General features: G+C 44.1%; 1 protein-coding gene across 22 annotated transcripts in view; it reads left to right on the top strand.

Annotated features, from left to right (window-relative positions):
• The window catches only part of LOC111074393 (small conductance calcium-activated potassium channel protein), a 72,620-nt gene that overhangs the window by 9,978 nt on the left and 42,628 nt on the right, over positions 1-20,014 (top strand). For 15 of the 22 annotated variants that reach the window (XR_005968609.1, XM_041596265.1, XM_041596267.1 and 12 more), the window contains exons 2-3: positions 888-2,111; positions 4,633-4,734. Coding sequence is in view for 19 of the 22 variants with exons in the window: in XM_041596265.1 (XP_041452199.1) it covers positions 888-2,111; positions 4,633-4,734 (1,326 nt within the window). In the remaining 3 variants the exon portion in view is untranslated. Of the gene's footprint in view, positions 1-887; positions 2,112-4,632; positions 4,735-7,589; positions 7,702-16,060; positions 16,185-20,014 lie in introns of those variants that run through there. The other 7 variants (XM_041596264.1, XM_041596263.1, XM_041596261.1 and 4 more) reach the window with 3 other exon arrangements.

The raw sequence follows: 20,014 nt of genomic DNA, 5'->3' as shown, positions 1-20,014 counted from the left end.
TTTCACATTCTCAGTGTCAGTCTCAGTCCCAGTCCCTTTCTCATTCTCAGTCGCTGGGCTGTCCTTTTACCCCGGCCATTGGGAGGAGGAGGAGCCCCAAACACCACACAAAATCCTTCTTCATCTGCGGGTCCGTTGTCGTCCTCCTGCATAACTTTCGTCGTCCTGCATAATTTACACTTTTTCCCTGGTAGTATTTATAGTTGAATTATTGATTTTCATTACCAACATTTTCGAGTCCAGTTTCAAATTAGTTCTCTCTTTTTTTCGGGGGTTTACACTACACTCCTTCTTGCGGTCATTGAGCTTTTGTGTGGCATGTATGGCGTGGCATGCCCATGGCATTAGCGTTTGTGTGTGTGTGTGTGGCATGGCTTTGAAGCTTTTCCCGGCTTATCAGCTCTTGGAGGGCATCTGCTTTTCGTCCAGGATGTGAGTGTGTCCAAGGAAGCCCGAACTTCGTTCGAATAGTTCTACTTCTACAGAGCTTTGCGGTAGCTTTTCTTTTTTGTGTTGACTCTTTTTTGGTACTCAAGTTTTCTTTTCTTGAATTCTTGTGCAGATTATAGGCCTGCTCTTGTCTGTGTCTTCACTTACTTCTGACAGGCACTGTACTCGCCCATTGGTGCTTAGTACTCGCCCATAGGTGGTCTTTTCCACGTACATTGCAGTTGCGGTCAGGAGGGAGCTCGCTGGGATCACATTTTTCTTGTTGGAAGAATGTTTTGAATATTTGAATAGCTTCTAGCTATGATATTTCTCTCTCCCACATGTGCACCAGAAGCTTGGGCAGGGGGGGGTTCTGTTGGTAATGTAGATGTAGATGGTCCCTGATCCCATTTTTCGATTTGTATTATTGCTATAACTCTGCATTTTTCTCCTTCCAGATGTCAATTCAAAAGCTTAACGATAACACAAACTCGGGATACGTGAGCTCCGAGGAGACGGACTCCCTGCTGGTGAGCAGCGGCACACCCAAGGGCGGGGGCGGCGGCCGATCCGCCCTGCTGCGGCAGGTGAAGAACAGCACCTCAACCAATGGACCAACAGTGGCCACCACAGTGGTTACCACATCGCCATCCCCCTCGGGATCGGGACTGTCCGGCAATATGGCATCCGGGGGATCGGGCGGCAAGCCGACTTTGATGCGACAGGATCGCACCTCCACATATCTGACAAGTCCGCAACAGTCGCAGCAGCAACAGTCGCGTATGGGCTCTGAGGAGAGCATGCGCGGCGGGATGATGCAGCATGACGAGGATATTGAACAGGGACTGAGGGCAAATGCCTCGGCAACGGGAACATCTGGAACGGCAACCATGGTGCCCGACATTGAGGTTTACGAAGAAGAGGACCAAGATCCACAACAAACGCAAACACAGACCAATAATACATCGACGACCAAGCTGGAGCAGCAGCAACAACAACAACCGACCATATCAATTATGAATTTAAGCCTAAAGCACAACGAAGTGGTAGGCAGTAGTCTGGGTCCAAGCCCCAGTCCTGGGAGCCATCCCAATCTGGGCACCTCATCATATCAAAATCTGGCCTCCAGCATACCGCCGAGTGCGCCGAGTCGTTGTCGAGCATGCCGCAACTGCAGTCGCCGCGCTTCCACAACGCCCATATCCACCGGCCAGATGATTGACCGTTCCGCATCACGGGACAGCGTTAAGAGCGGCGGCAATCTCACCAGCTCGATGGCCATTTGCATATCAAACTCTGCCCTCCAGCAGCAGCAGCTACAGTCACAGCAGCAGCACTCATCGCACCCGCAGCAACACTTTCAGTTGCATCAACAGCTCCAGATCCAGCATCAGCAACAGCAACAGCTGCAGCTGTATCAGCATCACCAGCAGCAGGTGCCACCGGTGCTTATTACATCCTCCCCGACGAACGGGTCGCGCATCATTAGGCAGAGCTCACAGCCGGAGTCCAGCACCACGGCCATCTGTTGTGGCACGCACGCAACTTGCGTGGGGCATGCCCACTCGCACACGGTGCCCAATGTGTCGCTGAAACAGTTGCGCGAGAGCACACAAGATGGCATAGCCGGCATTGCAGCCGACTCCCTGCGTATCAACGGTGGCATGCGACCCTTCAAGCAGGTGAGAGCCATAGCCCATCCCATCCATATTCCCTAAATATATTTGCGCAGGGTCCCCGCTCCATGCAGCACCTGCAATGGGCATACCCAACCTCTATGTATCATATTGGATCCACAATTTCCATTATACATATGTAATATGTATATTATAATACTATAATATTCGATGTGCGATGTAGACACTGTTCGCACCACTCGATGTTCACTCGATCAACAAATTGTGTGCGTAGAGTGACCATCACATGACTCAACCCATATCTCAGATGACTATGGTCACACTGGTCGCACGAACATTGTAAACATTTTACGAACTTTTACTTAGTAACTTTTAATCCGTATTCTTATCTTAATAAACGTATATCCTATCCTATCCTGTAGATCAATCTTTCGTACTACTCGTTATATTTCTGAAAATATTTTCATGAAGAATTTCCAAACTCAAATAATATATTTATTTCGTTTTCGTTGTTGTGTTCTAATAATCATAAAGCGATTTGCTTACTTTGTTGTTTCTTGATTTTACGTTTATTTTTTGTTTTTCGGTCTAACGCTTTTCCAGCGCGGAAATCCAATTAGTGAAAATCAATATTGCTCATACGCGGCGTTGGCTGAACAATTATTTTGTTCATTTGTGCACTTTCCATTTTACTCGACCCTGCCCCCTCTCTCGTTTTCTGTTGATTCTTTGAGTGTTTTCCCTCTCTCTTTGGCCTTTTTTTTTTTTGGACATAATTAAAAATTTTGTTTACACGCTATTTTATCGAGAAGTGTGGAATGAGTAGAATAGTGGGGAAGGAGATGTGGCAGTAGGTGGCGCATGGAATGGGCAAGGGGATGTGGCACTTTCGTCTTGGTAGGTGGCCATTCAAGTGGATTTTCCCACAAAAAAACAGAAGGAACAGCAATTTAATTTTAATTGAAACATTTCCAACAGTACGAGTATCTGCGCTGCTGCTGCTTATTGCTTTTTGGCTTATGGGATTGTGTTAAGTGCCAGAAAAAGAGGTTTGGATGCGTGCCTAATTCTCACACAAATTTTCAAACGTTTGCCCCACCCCCCCCCCAACCCACCAATACATACATACATATATCAATATCTTTCGCTGGTTGGCCCGAAAGGCAGATATAATTATAATTAATATCAATATACGGCGACGTCTGAACTTTTCTTTTGGGGCTGCCCATAAATATTCGGGGGGAAAAAAATGAAATTTATGTACATATATAAAGACATAGATATTTATCTGGGGTATAAGGAAAAATGAAAATATCGTTTTCTTCATGCTGGAAGTGACCTTACCGGCCATGATTGATGAATGTTTTCACTCTTTGACATTTGCTGTCGCGTTTTTTTTATATTTTTTCCTATTTTTGCCTGTCCCGCACACCCTTTAGAGATAATTGCGTTTTGGAGGTCGGTCGTGTCTTTCGGGAATGGCTGCTGAAGGGAATCGTAGGAGTGTTGACTCCCGCTAGTCAATGTTGCGGTGAGCTTTTCGAGCGAGCAAAGCTTTATTTGTTTGAAAAACTAACGGTAAGGCCAAAGAGAAATAGCCGCAGGGAAAACGGGAGGAGGGCGCTCCACTTAGCATTTTGCCCGCCAAAAGCTTTCAAGGCACATTCAACATGAATAAAAACAGACAATAAAAATTGTATATTCTACTATGTCCGCCCCACTGACTGTTCAAAGCTTTGTCATTGCTTCCCCAAGCTAAATACGCTTTTGGAACCCCACCATTCGCCCCTCATGCTGTGCCACTGGTAAAAGCTCTAACGGATTTCAAGTTTTTGATTGTCTTATGTTTTTTTTTTATTTACCGGACTTTTTTTCTTGTTCCTGTTTTTTTTTTTTGCTCTGCAAAGCTTTTTCCCCACTTAATTATGCAACATAACATGCCATGAACTTTTCCACTCATCCTCAAATATTTACTTGCATATGTACATACATATGTATGTACCGACTGTTAGGCGAAAGTGCCGCAGAAACGTAAACTCTTTCTTTGCCCATTCACATAAGTATTTTTTCATGTCTATAACTAAATATATTCCATATGATATTTCATGAAATTTCATTCTAATAGTTCTAGCTATTAATATAGTATCGAATATCGCATAAGTTGGTATATAATGTATCTAATATCTATGTAGTTGCGATAGAAATATCTTTTATATTACTTATATGCATACTACAGTGCGTTTCAGAACTGTCAAAAAATTATCGATAACAATTACGATATCATTTCGATGAAAAAATTTCAATCAGTTCCGGAATGCACTGTATCCGTAGGAATCTCAACTAATGTCCAACTAATTTATGTCTCAACTATTGTCTATGATATGTATGGAAAGTGCTTAACTCAATCCCCTGCGTCTCGTTCCCCATTCCCCCCCGCCAAGACCACCCAAACCCGACCAATCGGAATCTTTAGCTTTCCTCCGCTCCAAGAAGTAAACTAACCTAGAGACTTACTAACTAATCTGTACTAATCACCTATCGCAACCACTCTCACAATTCTCTTCAGGGCGTTCTTCTAATGCCACGCACCTTGTCCGAAAGCCGAAAGTTGAGACTTCGAAGGGCCTTCACCGAGGCCACTAACGAAACGCTCCAAAGCTCCAAAATGGTATTTAACAAAAAATAAAAAATTAAACCCAAAAACAACAACAACAAAACCAATTACAAAAGAAATATACACCGAATGAAAAGTATACAATCAAAAAAAAAAAAGCCCATTTTCAAAAACTAATAATTTTGTTTTATGTGGATGTACATATATACTCGTAAATGTTTAGAATGAAACAAGAAAACAAAACAAAACAAAACAAAACAAAACAAAAAAACTAAAACTATGTGAACCAGTTCGTACGAGAGTAGTTCCAAAAGTTCCAAGCTATTTCCAATGGCACCAACCCCGCCTCGACCCCTCGCCGGTCATGTAGATTATTGCTTAATGCTATTAAATGGCTTTTGCCAATCCGATTTGCGTTTTGCGTTTCTACCTAGTCTGCACTGCCTCGATGTCCAATTGAATCCTCTAGAAATTTCACCAAAAAAAAAATAAAAAACAAAAATGAGAATGAGAAAAACCAAAAAACCAAAAAAAACCGAAAACCGTTTTAATGATTGTTGAGCATTTTGGCTGCTTGAAATTCCACATCCCATAGTTGCAATCCACTGTTTCCTGCCCCAATCCACTTCCACTTCCGCATCCGCATCCGCATCCTGTATATGTCGCATTCCACTTGCCCATTCATCAGCTTTCGCATGCGATATATTCGATCTGTAGATTCCACTTTTGGCATTCCCTAGCTCCATTCCCGTTACTGCATTACAGCAGGCCAATCACTTTCCACTTTCACATCAATCTCAGCCTCCTCTCACTTAACAAAGCTTTGCTCGTTGTTCTGTAGTTTTGTGGATCGCACACAAACTCCTGTCACATCCTATTAATGGTACTACTATGTTTTATGTATGTATGTATTATTGATCAGCCAGGTAAGCCGTATTTTTATTTGCACCCATTCCATTTTAAATGGCAGCACTTATTGTAGATTAAATGTACTTTTTAAATCATGTACTTCTATCGATAAGCTCCATCCACAGCATTCTATTGGGGTGCATACAATGTGACGGGTAATTTTTATTTTTAAGGGTATTCAGCGGGTCGGTCATCGTTTTGGGCAGCGGTACCATTAGGGAAACGTTTTATTTGCTGCCAAATATTCATTTCCATGACGTGGACACGATCAGGTGTTCCATTCATCTCCCCGTTCCATGGGGAGCACCCAGCTAACGGATGTCTCTCTCAGCACATGCCCCTCGTTTCCGTTGCTGCCCATTAGCGACTCTCTCCACCTGTTGGCCGCTCTCTCTCTCTCTCTCTCTCTCTTCCTGCTGCTTCACTCGTTCCAGATTTGCTTGCGCGATCATTCCACGTGCTGCTGGACCACTACCATACCCCGGGGATCAAAGTGTATTAATTTAGGGTGAGGCATTGCACTCACTAAAGCTGCCCTTTTTGTTTCAGTTTAGCTGGAAATATCTAGGGAGAAAGAGAGAGAGAGAGAGATAGTTGCTAAACTAATACATAGATAACTTTCCTCACCATATAAATATGCACCTTGCTGCTGTCCTCTTCTCTCTCTTACCCACCAGTAGCTCTGCTCTCTCCACCTACTGCTGCTGCTGCTGCTGCTGGTGCTGCTGCCTTCAGCTCTCGCGCCTCGTCTCGTCTCGTCTCGCCCCGCCTCGCCACCTGCCACCTTCTGTGCACTCGGCATCCACCTTCCCAATCGTGATCCACCCCACCCACATTTACGATCCACGAGCAGCGACGCGTGCTCCGCGAATCGGCTGTTCTGTTCCGTTGTGTATTGGCGGAACAAAATGGGAGACGAGACGAAAAGGCAGACCGAGGAAAAAAAAAAGGAAAGAAAAGATGGGAATATAAATATAATTTTTGGGGGGGCCAACCATTTGTGCGTCGTCGTTGCGCTGCGTCGGAAGGGATCATCGCTGGTCCGTTGTTTCGCTGCTAAATTGCTGGCTTCACCGTTCCAGGTCTCTGTCTCTCGCGACTGAAAGTACCAAAAGTTTATAATAAATGCCGATTGGGTCTGCTGCCTTCTGTTTACATTCTGGACAATTACGCAGCCAAAATACCAAATCAAAATCAAAATCAAATTCACAATCCCCATCCGAATCTCAATCCAAATCACATTGGAAAGTTCGCTGCTGCGGTTCCTGGTCGCGTGCGCTCTCGACTGCATTTTGTGCAAGTGAAACGGAAAGTGCTATTTCTTTTTTTTTGTTGATTGTGGAAACAGTTATACTACACCTTGCTGCAGGCTCTGGACTCCAGACTCTCTCTCTCTCCCTCTCTCTCTGGCCGCTGCTCCAATGTGAGCATTTATTTGCCTTCTATTTTTTTTTTGTGCCTTTCGGTCCACAGTGAGATTGTGCGAGGAAGACCCGTGTGTGTGAGTGAGTGAGAGAGTGGGGGGAGTGTGCACACAAAGGATATTTGATATTAAACAAATAAGAGGAATTTGTACGGGGGCACCCAGCCCCAGAGCATGTCGCCGGCCTCCTGCATGGAGAACGAGTGCAAACCGGGCACTCTCTACCAGAAATGCCTGACCGTCGGCAATGCCACACTTGCCGCCATGCCGCCACCATCATTGCCACTGCCGCTGGCCACGCTTGCCAGCCTCATCAGCCATGCCGCAATTGATGCCATCGGTATCGCCAGCTCCAACACCGACACACTCGCCCTCGCCTTCGCCCTCGCCATCGGCATCGGCGTCGCTCGCCCTCACCGTCACTATCGTTGACGTCGACGCGACCGTCGCCATCGCAGCGACTGGCACCCGCTGCCCCAGCGCCACAAGCGTTACTGTCTTCGTCGCTGCCAACAGCAGACGCAGACGCAAACGCAAACGCAGACGCAACAGCGGCTATGACGCGCACGGTTAGCGTTGGAGGAGGCGGCAGCGGTGGCGCCACATCCACGGCACGCCGAAATTCGCTCTGGCTGGAGACCCTGCGGAACACGCGAAAACTGTCCTACGCCAATGAGCGACCCATTCTGGTAAGTGGTAAGTGCCACCACACAGCACAGCGGCCGACCAAAACCAATGACGTATAATCCTTATCCGCGTTCCCCCACCCATATCCACCCCGTCCTATCACTATTTCCATTCCCATTTCCATTCCCATAACTTTGGATCATTTCCATTTCGCATTTCGTTGGCAGCTTCCACGTGCCCCGCCGCTTTGCCCACTCGGCGACGCTGCCGCCTAGCCAAAAGTCCGCCGTTCGTCCAAAACTATAAAAATAAATAAATCGCACGACGCCCATGCTCTCGCGCTCTCTCTCTCTGCCACACTCTCTCTGCCACTCTCTCTCTCTCTCTGCCACTCTGTCCGGCTATCTTTGTTGCCGCCTCTCTCTCTCTCTCTCTCTTTTGAGCCATTTGAAGTTATTTTCAACCAAAAGCATCTGCAAACACACAGACAAACACACAGGAAAACACAAATAGGCATGGACACCAGCGCCAGTGGCCAGGGATAGCGATCGAAGGCAGCTGATGAGGCAGAGCACCGCAAGATTGATACCCTGCTTGGGGCATACGAGTGGAAATAGATAAATGAATACGGGATAAAGTTACTTCAAGTTCTGGAGTCTGACAAAAGGAAATAGTGAACTGAAGATGAGATTTCATGGGAAAAGTAGGAGCCTCAAATGGGTTGGTAGCCTGGAAAGGAAGCTGATATGTAATCACAATATTAATTGGAGGGGAATATGGCATTGTGTACATACATATTTATGGATTTATAGAGGCATAAATATGTATGATAACTGAGCAAGAGATTCTGAATATTGGCGGAAACAATACTAGAAATTAGTTTTCCATTTCTGCCGCTTTATTCCCTTGGTTTTCCTATTCCTATACCAAAGGGGCAACTTTGCAATTATTTTTTCTGAAGAATTCCCAAAAAAAGAGATGTATACACTGAATTTAATCGAAGATCATTTTAATTTTGCGAAAAAACTCGTAAATAGAATGGAAAGTAGGAAATAAAGAAAAGCATTTATCTAGGAGAACAACTAGGAGAATCATTTTACGCAGGTGAAATTTATTCCACGAATAAAATGTCTGGTATGATGCCAGGCTGAACCCATGAAGGGAACAACTAGAACAAATACCCTGGAACATCGGGCATGCAAACGCTACCCAGTAGCGTTGCTGGCCCTTCAGGTTAGTGGGTGGGTTGGGGGGCTTAGGGTCACGGGCTATGAAAGCAATAACACAAAACAAATGTGGGAAATATACACATCAGCGGCGAGCGGCGAGAGACAGAGAGGGAGAGAGAGAGAGAGAGAGGGAGAGAGGAGATCATCTATTCCATCAGCAGCTAAAGACAAAAGTTCGTTCAAGTGTTCGAAGCGTATCCATCGGTGGTAATGCATGTGCGAGGAAAGGGCAACACAAATACGTTCTTTGATATATTGTTTATGCGGGGGAAAACGATTTCGATCGGGGATCATCATCATTAAATGGGTGAATGGGGTAAATGGGGTAAATGGGCAAAATGGGAAATGAAATGGTGAATCTGGATGGAAAAAACTCTTGTAGAAGTGTTTTGCTGATATTGTTTACAGCCCCCCCCCACCAACACCTCAGTCCAGATATGGCATACCTACATACAATATGCGAAGTATAGTGCAGGATCAGAAAAGAGAAGAGATACGCGGAAAGCGATGCCAAGCCTATAATTTGGTTCTGCCCGAATCAGTGGCATGGGACTCATGGGACTTCATCGGTTATTCAGTTTAAATTACTAGTTACATCAGACATAATAAATGGTCTTATAGATTGAGACGCCAGTTCCGTTGGTTTAAACAATAGTTTAAACATCGACACGTAATTAATGGCTAATGGAAAGAAAGGAACTGCACAAAGAGAGAGACAGAGAGAGAGAGAGAGAGAGACCAGCGACCAGCGACCTCTACTCTTCGCTTTCGGTTCGCTGAGATCGGGGACAACGGCAAACGGACATGAATTATCGATGCATCCATCCACGACATGTGCCTGTGTGTGGCATAACATATTTAGATGATGATTAATATTTAATTATACTATATACACTCGTGCACAGCTCGTATGCACTTGGAGCTGTTGTTTGTCTATTGCTATTGGTCCGCTGCGCCCAATGGGTATTACGTGGTGTCGTCTAAAATATTTAAGGCGTTTGCTAACACGAGCCATCAACCTCCACCCACCACCCTCCAACCACCACACTCGACCCACCCCAAGGGACCACCCGATCGACTTCCATATGTCTGCATTTCGAGGAAGGACTTTTAAATGTTAAGCACTCACCAATTGGGTGGCAAGAGTGCTGGCAATTAGAGGGGCACCTGTGTGTGAAAAGTGTCGGCCAGGTGGTGTGGCCTCAATAGTCCTCCAATAACTTATAGCCAACGGACGGACGGTGGCAGACGGCAGTCGGCAGGCGGCAGGCATTATGCGGCATGAACAAGTCGAGTATGTTTTTAAAATTTAATGATAATGGACGGCGACTGCAGTTTTCTCTGCATTTACAATACCTGCCTGCCTAGACGAATATTCCACATGGATATACATACATATGTATAGAGATATATACACATAGTGTATGTCTCGTAATATACGCGAGTATTTGTGTCTGTGTGCAAGTGCTCGGTTGTTGTTTGCCTCCAAGTGTCTATCAATAAAATATGACAAGAGGCACTGTCCCCGAGACACAAAACCGAAAGGTCGCGCCACAACTGAATTCTGAGTCATTTGCCATGCCACAAGGGGCTGTATAATCGTAATGGGTTTCAGATTTGGATTCGGATTCAGATTCATATTCCGATTCTGATTCAAATTCGGGAGACACTTTCGCTGTCCAACAGATGGCCGATATGTATGGCTATTATTACGTATACGTAGACGTAGTATAGGCTGCTTTGAGGTTCCATTAATTGTACATTTGCCCCTCTGTGTGACTGCCTGTGTGCCTGTCTGTGTGTGTGTGTATTTTTGTGGATCTTCTGGGCATTCCATAAATGTGGTTTTTGTGGTACTCGTACTATATACTCGAATGTAATATTTGCTTTGATCCAAGTTGATCGCCTCGTCGTTAATATGTTTTGTGAGTGTCTTTCCGCTCTATATTAAAGATATTTCGTTGTCTGTTTTTTCTTGGGGCATATATAACCCAATTAATTTGTGTATTTTAGGAGACAATCACATCCCTTAGAGCTTCAAAAATATGCTTCAGCCAGAGAGATCTTCCAATACTATCCAAAAATTAATCAAACAGAGATATGGTCTCGCAGTTAGACCTCAGAGCCCAGTGAGACTCGTACTCTTATTTAAAGGATGATTTTCGTGCACTTTTCAGTTTGCCTTAACTTTTCTTTTTTGGGCAGACGTCAAGTCATTGTCTTTTTGCGTTCTTTCGTCAAGTCTTCGCACGTCATTCCATGACCCCCGCCCCGAACCACCCAAACAAAAAAAACCCAAGATGGAAAATGCACCGTCATATTCCGCACCAGACCTACGCCCTACCCACCCCTAAAAGACTCAATCGAAAACCAATATGGAAAACTTACCTAAAAGAATGAGAAAATGGTGATTGGTGGTAGGGTTTAGGGGTTTTATGCGGTTTAGGTGGATTTTGGTGGGCTTAGGGGAGAGGATGCCTGTGGTAGGGGTAGGGGTAGGGGAATGGCAAATGGCTGACAAATGCATAAAGTTTTCATTTCAATGAATTATTCAAAATCCGACATGACAACATTTTGACTATCTGTCGTTTGCGTTGACATTTCCATTTCCATTTGATATCTGGGTCGTTGCAGGGGGTCTGTGGGGGGTCCTGTCCCTGCTACTGACGCAAACCGATTGTGCAACGCGAAGTGGCAGGGACACGAACGGTATGGGGTACTTGTGTAAGGGTAAGCGTGTGCTTAGGTGCGATGTCTCATACTCTCACGTTAATGTCACCAGCGCGAGAGTGATGGGCGCTTGAGACAATTGGGGAGACACACACTCGTGTCTGTGGCATGTGAATTCCGTAAACTCGTGTTTGTGGCATGTGCACCATGCCCATGCACTCGTGAAATGTTATTTAGGGTCCTGGGCAAAAGCCACTGGCCACCACCACTGGTGGCTCCCTTTAATTGCCAGCAGCTGCTCTCCACCCAAGAATAAATGCACTGATTGATTTGCGACTTGGCAATTTAATTGCTCAATAGGACAATGTCCTTCCGCCCAACACTTTTGTATTTAAAGTGCAGTCTGGCGATCTTTAATGTTGAACACACATACATACATACATACAGACATGCATTTATTAAGTATACGACCTGTTTATACAGCATGAAACTATTTCTACAGTTATGATGCTGATATTGGAAGTACAGATGCACTTCTGAATGCAGGATCTAGAAAAGCATTTATATTATATTTTTGTATATATTTTATTTTATTATAAATACCAGGAAAACGATCGGTGGAAAGCCCCGTTCTTGAGAGATTAAGCAAATGCAGAAGCATCGGAAACGATCTTTTTATATATTTTTTATTATATTTTATTTTATGTTATATTTTATTTTATTTTATATTATATATTCTATATTTTATATATTTATTTTTTATATTTTGGTTATACATAAGCGTTAAATATTTATGCAGAAGACTCCTTTCATACAGAGTAGCAGGGGGTAACGTTCGACGCGATGGAATACTTGCAGAAACTGTTAGTTTTTCTTTACGTCTCCTTAAGATCTCCCCACACAGAAGATTTAAAGTTCTTCCAAAAAACTGTCTGCCATGTGAGTATGTTGGCAAAGGGAAGTTGGGAAGGGGGGGTACAAAGCAGAAGAGAAGCGAACCAAGGAGGGTGGGTGGGGGCATCAACGTCTTCCTCTGGTTGCTAGGCGGGCAATCCATTTGTCAGTTCATCAGCGTAAAAGAATGCATCTCTGGGTACGTGTATAAGTCCTTTGTTTGCGTGTGCGGATATGCGTATGCACGTGTGTGTGGGAGTATATCCGTGTATGCACAAAATATGGCTGAGCAACGTGACTACGACAACGGGGTAGGATAGGGTAGGGTAGGGTACGGGGAACGAGACGCAGAACGACAATTGCCGATGACAATGAAAATCGCGTAGAAGTGGGAGAAGTTAGAATTGAGCATCCATTTGGGGCAACATCCCATTCCCCCGGCTACTGCTGCTGCTGCACGAAGAAGCGTGGGTACAACGGCAACCATCACCTTACGCAAAACGGAATGGAGTTCCGTAATGCGCAGGACCAACCGAAGGCCATGGACAAAAGCCGCTCTCTCGCTCGCTCTCTCGCTATGTCTGGCTTTTGGTTTTGGACAAAAAAAAGTTTACTGATTTCCAAAAATGGAATTTTTTAATGCTCAAGAATTTTGTTTGGTTATTTACCCCTCTCTATATACCACTACATGCAATACGAGTATATACCACAGATATCCGTCTCTGTGTGTAGCCGCCATAAGGATTAACTTGTAAAAGTTCAATTTTGATTTTCATATCGCGTGCCAAGTGAACATTATGCTTTTCCTTTTCCTTCCGTTATCACAAGCCAAAGCCCCAACTAAAGCTCAAAGTTCATCCAGAAGAAGCTTCGTTCCAAGCAGCCAAACAGAAAACAACAACCAAAAAAAAGACAGAAAGCAAGCCGAAGAACAACGGTTCTCCTCTGCTACTGCACTGCCGCTGTCGCTGTCGCTGCTTTGTCGCTGCTTTGTGCGTGTACCCTACAATGGGAGTGTAGGTGCGTGGAAGCGAGATGGCCATACCAACACATACCAATACGCGGAGCAGGCTTCAAAGAGAATAAGTGTGAGAGAGAGAGAGCGCGCGCAAAACAAAGTTGAGTGGATTGGAAATCAGTCAAAAGAGAGAGTCAAGCAGCGCCGTCGGCCGACAAGCGACAAGCGACTTGCGTTCTCTTTTGCTCTCTTTCTCTCTCCTGCCCTGCCCTCGCCCCCACCGCTACGTTCCTTAGTTATGCCGCCTTCTGCCGCCAAATTAAACACACATGACAATGCCAATTCATTATGTGCCCACCGAAAATTGCAATTGGAAAATGCAGCAACGCAGCAACGGCAGCAACAGCAACAGAAAGGCAGCAGCAACAGCAGCAGCAGCAGCAGCAGCAGTAGCAGCAGCAGCAGCAGCAGCAGCAGCAACGGCAGCAGCGAGCGGCAGTAGCCGGCAGGCATGCAGAAGCAGCAATGAGTAAAGCCGCAGCACCAGCTGATAAAGACAGCTTGACAGGAAGGGAAAAATCTGGGTCTGCCAGCAGATGCCTCTGCCACTGCCACTGCGACTGCCGTTTGCCGTTGCTCACTTGTTCGTTTCGTTTCGTTTTTACAGTTATTTATCCAACTATGGCTTTGGCTATGGGATCCGGGGGCCGTGGAGTCCGTCCGTCTGCCTGGTACTGTATCCGGGTACTGCTTCAGGGCCCTTTTTTGCATGTGCTATGTCGCGAGAGCGGCAGCGACAGCGGCAGAGCAGGAGCAGAGCTGAAACAGAGATCGGGTCTATTGGCTCTCTGTTTCGTTCGGCTTGTGGGTGTCGGTCGGACTGCTGCTGCTGCTGCTACTGCTGCTGTCTCTGCCCACACTGTGTGTTTGTTGTTGCTGGTTTTCCTACTGCTTGTACTGGGCTTCTCTGCTTGGTACTCCTCTGCTTGGTACTCCTCTGCTGCTCCTGTCTCTGCCTCTACTGCTTGTACGTACTCCTCAGCTATGCTTCTACTGCCGCCTCTGCCGCCTCTGCTGCTCTTCTGTTCTTCTGTTCTGCTGCTCGGCGCTCGGTTTGTGGTCGAGTTAATTCGAACCTGCTCGTCTGTCGTTTGTTCGTTGCTCGTTTGCCGCTGCCGCTGTTGCTGCCGTCGGTTGTCGCTGTCTCTGCTGCTGCTGCTGCAGCCATTTTGCCGCTGCCGCCATTGCTATCGCCTGGCGTCGTTGCCATCGTCGGCATTCAAAGATTCCATTCCGTTCAGTCTGTATTGTGTTTACACCCATGGCTGACGTAGAGAGCGCAGAAGAGCTCAACCATCAAATATCCTATATACATAAACAACAACAACAGCAACAGCAACAACAACTGCAGCAACAACAACAAATACAAAATCAACAACATCAACAACGATAACCTTTAGCCAGCACGAAACCGAACAAACCAGTAACAACACTTACGATAATAGCAATTAAAAAAATTACATTAAAATAAAATAAAACAAAACAAAACAAAAACAAAAAACAAGTACTAATTTTTTTTAAGTGCGTGCGTGTATGTGTGCGTGCGTAGCATCTATCTTTATGTGGTGTCGCTTGTATGCATGTGTGTGCGTAAACGCAACAATAATAATAACAACAGCAACAGCAGCAACAGCAACAAGAGCAACAAGAGCAACAAATTGAACATCCAACAGCCCTCGAATCTACGAACCACGCTGTTCGTTCGTCAAACGTCAACCCGGTAAAAGCACACACACACCCATACACACACCCATACACACACCCACCCACACACAGACACAGACACAGAGACAGACAACACACCTACAACACAGACACCTACTCTGTTGGCAGGCAGCAAAACATTAAACAAAATGAAAGACGCAACAACAGTGCGATAACGGCAACAAAATTAAAACAACAAACAGACCAACAACTGCAACCGAGTAACAGCAAATCTAAGGTGAAACAAGAACAGCAACAGCAACAGCAAAGAACGAAAATAATAACAAGTAAATAGCAACAAAATGCACATATAAGACACAACAACAAAAACTCACAACAAACAACTAGGAAACTGAAAAAAATATGCAACAAAAAAAAAAATTAACTGCAAAATGAACAACATCAAACTATAGAAGAAACATCAAAATAAGAGTAGAAGAAACAGAGCAAAAGAAACAGCAACAAACATAGAAGATTAAGAAGCTCAAGAAACCGAAGAAGATCCAACCAAACAAATAGACAAAGAAACAACAAAAGACACAGAAGAAGAAGTAGTAGAAGAAACAGCAAAAGAAACAGTTAAATAAACCGAAAACAGAATAGCGGTGCAACACACAAACAAACAAAAATAGTAAACAGAAAAGGAGAAAGCAAATAATTGGAGTAGAAGTAAATGTAAAAGAAAAAACCGCAGAAAGAAGAAAGTTAGAAGTAAACGTAAAGAAGAGCAAAAGTCAAAAAGAAAAGAAGAGCAAAGTAAACGGGGGAGCCACCAAGACGGACAGAGGAGCAAGCGCCGCCTCTGCTCCGCCAGCATACAGTACCCTTCAGCGTTCGTCTCCGTTTCCGTTTCCGCCTTCGCCTCCAGCAGCAGCAACAGCAGCAGCAAGCAGCATACGAAAAAAAATATACATATACTCCTCCATAGAGCTAAACGAAATCCAAACCACACACCAAACCACAATCCAAGACCGATCCAAGAGAGACCGAAACAACCGAACCACCAGAATAACCGACCAAAACGGAAGAAGTACGATAGTTTTGCAATATTATCCATACATACATATGTAGTGTAGTATCTTAAACCCATATATCTTACTATAAACAAATCTTAAGATGAAGATAAAGATAAAGATGAAAATGTAAGCGATGTGAAGTTGCCACAGCAAGGAGTGGGAGTGTGGAAAACTTTTTGGGGAAAGAAAGAGAAAGTCGATGAGAAACTTTTGGGCAATATATTTACTAGAATTTATGGGAGGATAACTCAAGGTTTTTCGTTTAATAAAAATGTTTGTAGAATGTACAAAAAATATATCTACATATAAAACACCTACTGTACATTCTTTGAGGGATAATGTGATAAGAGAAAGATTTTTTTCATCCATGAGATAAGCCTCATTCTTCCAGGGATATGTATATGTCCGGCTAGAGAGACTTGAGTTGAGTTGACAAGAAAATTCCTAAAAGATAGATTTCCTTCATAAATTTAGATCTGCTTTTCAGCGATTCTTAAAACCTAAAAGTTAAGCTTCAGAAAGTCTTAACAAATTAAGGCAAATAAGGTCCTCAAGACAGGGCTTCATGGGATACAGGTAACCACGAACTTTTAACTTTTATTGTTATTAAAATTTGTTTATCCCCAAATAATGTCCTGCGAATGTCCGTTAGGGAACTGCCCAAAGAAGACTGTCCATCAGTGAGAGAGGAGTGGGAGATTCCATTGGTATATTATATCAAAAATATATACATTTACATTTAAAAGCCCGTAAATTCAGTCCGAATAATTATTTAAAGCTTCGTTTTTAAAATATATTGAAAAATAATCTGTATTATAGAGAAGTTCATTAAGGTAATTGCTGATATCATCATAAATTTTTCATATATCAGGATCCTTCTTTCATTATATTATATTTAAGGATTCGAAATAAAAACAAAACGGTTTTTTCTGAAAAATGCTGGATAACTTTCTAGGAATTTTCCTGATAATTTGTACCATCAATTAAATGATTATGAATTTTCCCACATAAATGGATACAAATGGTGAATGAAAGAATGCAAAAAAAAAAAAACTTTAAAATCGCTTAAAACTTTCTGTCTTTTGAGCGTCCTCCTTTCGATTGATGGAATGGAATACTCGTATGTGTGTGTGTGTGTGTGTGTGTGTGGCATGCCATTCACTTTCCATAGATCAAGAAAAACCTTGAAAAAAGTTGATGAGGGTCAATTTGTTTCCCACACGTGTTTTGGGGGTATTGGGGCCTTTGGCTAAATGAGCGTTTAAAGTTTTCTTGCGCCTTAAATTTCATGACAGACAAAGAACCGAAGGGAGAATGTTTACTGTGTTATTCCAACAAATTCTATATCTATTCTATATAATATATAATCACATAAATGCTAGGCCACACTGGGCGAGAGAGAAAGGGAATTCCGGCTTTAATATTCAGCGAGTGAGTAACGAAAAGTAAAAGTAACAAAGATAATAATAATATAATTAGACATTGCCTCAAGTTGGGGGCGTCTCCGTCAACACGGCCCCCAAGTTACGACCCATTCGGCCACATTCTATTCCGCCTGAATTGGGAGTCGAGTCGAGGCCTAGGAATAGCCCTTGGAGACTCTCAAGCCTGCAGCCTGACGCCTTAAGCTCAAGCCTCAAATCAACCCATTTAACCGACAGAACATGGCCACATTTTGTGTGTGTCCCATTGTCCCACCCACACCACAACAGTCTTTATTTTCTTTTGCTAAAATCTGTCTCTCATGTTTCTCTGCCATTCTTTCCCCCACCAGCCCCTCACTATCTCTTACTCATTCACTCTCGCTCTCTCTGTGTGTGTGTTTGTCTCTTGTTTTTGTGAGAAATTCCAAGCCGGTTGCATTAAGTTTCAGTTCCGGCTTGTTGATTGACATTTCCTCTGCCTCTCTTCCACTCGCCTTCGCCCCTTGCGTCCTGGCTTCGTACTGGCTTTTTACAGTTGTCACATGTCGGTGTCCCGTGTTTCGTCCTGTGCTGCGCTTGTGTGTCCCTGTGTTAGCCCTATCCTTTAGCCGGCTGACAGTTTTTGGCCAAACGAAAAGAAACGAAACGAAACGTGTAGCACATTTTTTTGTCGTGTGTCGAAAAAAAACTCTGGCAATCTTATGCAACTTTCGCTTCGTTTGATAAACCGCAAAATGGTTTGGGCGCTGCTGGAGTGGTGGGTGGTAATGGGTGGTGTTGGGTGGTGTTTGGTTGTGTTGGGTGTTACGTTATGCAAGGATTTGGATGTAACAACAAGCGACAGAAACAAGAATGAAACAGTAGAAGCACGAGGCAGACGCCGAGATAAGAGCATCGACAAAAAGCAGAAAAGAAAGCCAAAAGAAATGAGCAGCGAAACGTGAAAGGCGCTACAATAAAACAGAGAAAAGAATGAGCAGAAAGCGTGGAAGGGAAAGGCTGGGGGAGTGGTGAAAAGTAACAGAGAAGCAAGAAGGAAGAAAGCTTAAGGAGATGGAGATGAAAGGAAGAAGAAATCTTCAGCAGGAGATAAAGGGAAGAGCTCTTGAGAAGAAGGAGCACCAAGAAAGAGAGCAAGAAAGCAATAGGAGTAATAAAGGGGAAATACGAACAAGAGAGAATCAAACCCAAAGGCAGAGCAAGAGCAAGAGTGAGAGTGAAAGTAAAAGTAAAAGTGAGTGTAGAAAGTATAAACCAAAATAGTGGCACCAGAAGAGGAAACGGAAGTAAAAAATAAAAAAAAAAAATAAAATCTGAGGCGCACATTACGTATACGTCATGTGTGCGCCCCTCAGATTCCGCATTTACTTTCCTTTGCCTCCTTGTTTCTGCTCCCTCTGCTCTTCTCTACATTACATTAAATTCCTTCCTTTTAGTGTTGTGTTGAAGGCTACATTAGAGGAGTGGGCGTGGCAGAGACACAGAAAATCTGTCTGTTGTTGCCTTTATTTTTTGTTCGCATCGAGCGGAGCGGCAGATATAACGCATACGCCACATGGGATGGGCATTGAGAATGCCCCTCCAGATGAATATTTTTCCAGTTTTAAAGATGCAAATCCCCAAACAGAGAGAGAGAAAGATCTCCTATGGTGCTCGATGTTTGGGGGGGGTGTGTTTTCTCTGTTGTTTTGTGAGCAGTGTGCCACGAGTGGGTGGGAGGGGCAACGGCACCCGGAATAATTCTGAATTATTAAGTTGCTCAATCAGGCCCGCCTTAAGACCTTAAACTCGCTTTTGAGATGAGGATTTGGAACGAGGCAGAACTTTGTTTATCTCTTCTGTGCTTATATTTGTTTCATTCTCTTTGTCTTGACTTTATTTTCGTATTTTTTTTTGAACCAAGGAAGGAGGGAGGCACATTTTACACTTCGAAAGGTGTGTGTGTGTGTGTGTGTGTTCAGAGGAGGAAATTTTCAATTAACAAATTCGCTTTGTGGCAGAGGTTTTTGTGTTTTTTTGTTGTTCGGAGATTTAGTTGCTATTTTGGTAGAACTTTGCGATATGGCGGCCCTCACGCATAAACAAATCAGCCTCAAACAAAAGTTCTGCCCTGTCTCTCTCTTGTAAAGGGAATTCCTTCAAGGGATTACATTTCCAGGACACACACACACACACAAACACAAACGTTAGGGCACGACACGTGCCCCATAGGAGGGATGGATGTGGATGCCCGTGCTTTCTCTTCATTTCTTTACCCACTCCCATCTCGCTCCCCCTTTTGGCTGTTAAATGTTTTTTGATATCCTTTACCTTATGGGACCCACTCATATGCATATGAACACACGCGCTTTCCCCAAGTGTCTACTACACTGAGAGAAATGTCAGTGTTGTCTAGAACTGCTATGTTGTGAGGGGAACAG

The sequence above is a fragment of the Drosophila obscura genome, unplaced genomic scaffold, assembly GCF_018151105.1.
Source record: "Drosophila obscura isolate BZ-5 IFL unplaced genomic scaffold, ASM1815110v1 contig_97, whole genome shotgun sequence".
NCBI lineage: Eukaryota > Metazoa > Arthropoda > Insecta > Diptera > Drosophilidae > Drosophila > Drosophila obscura.
This window is presented reverse-complemented; position numbering and strand designations above follow the sequence as displayed.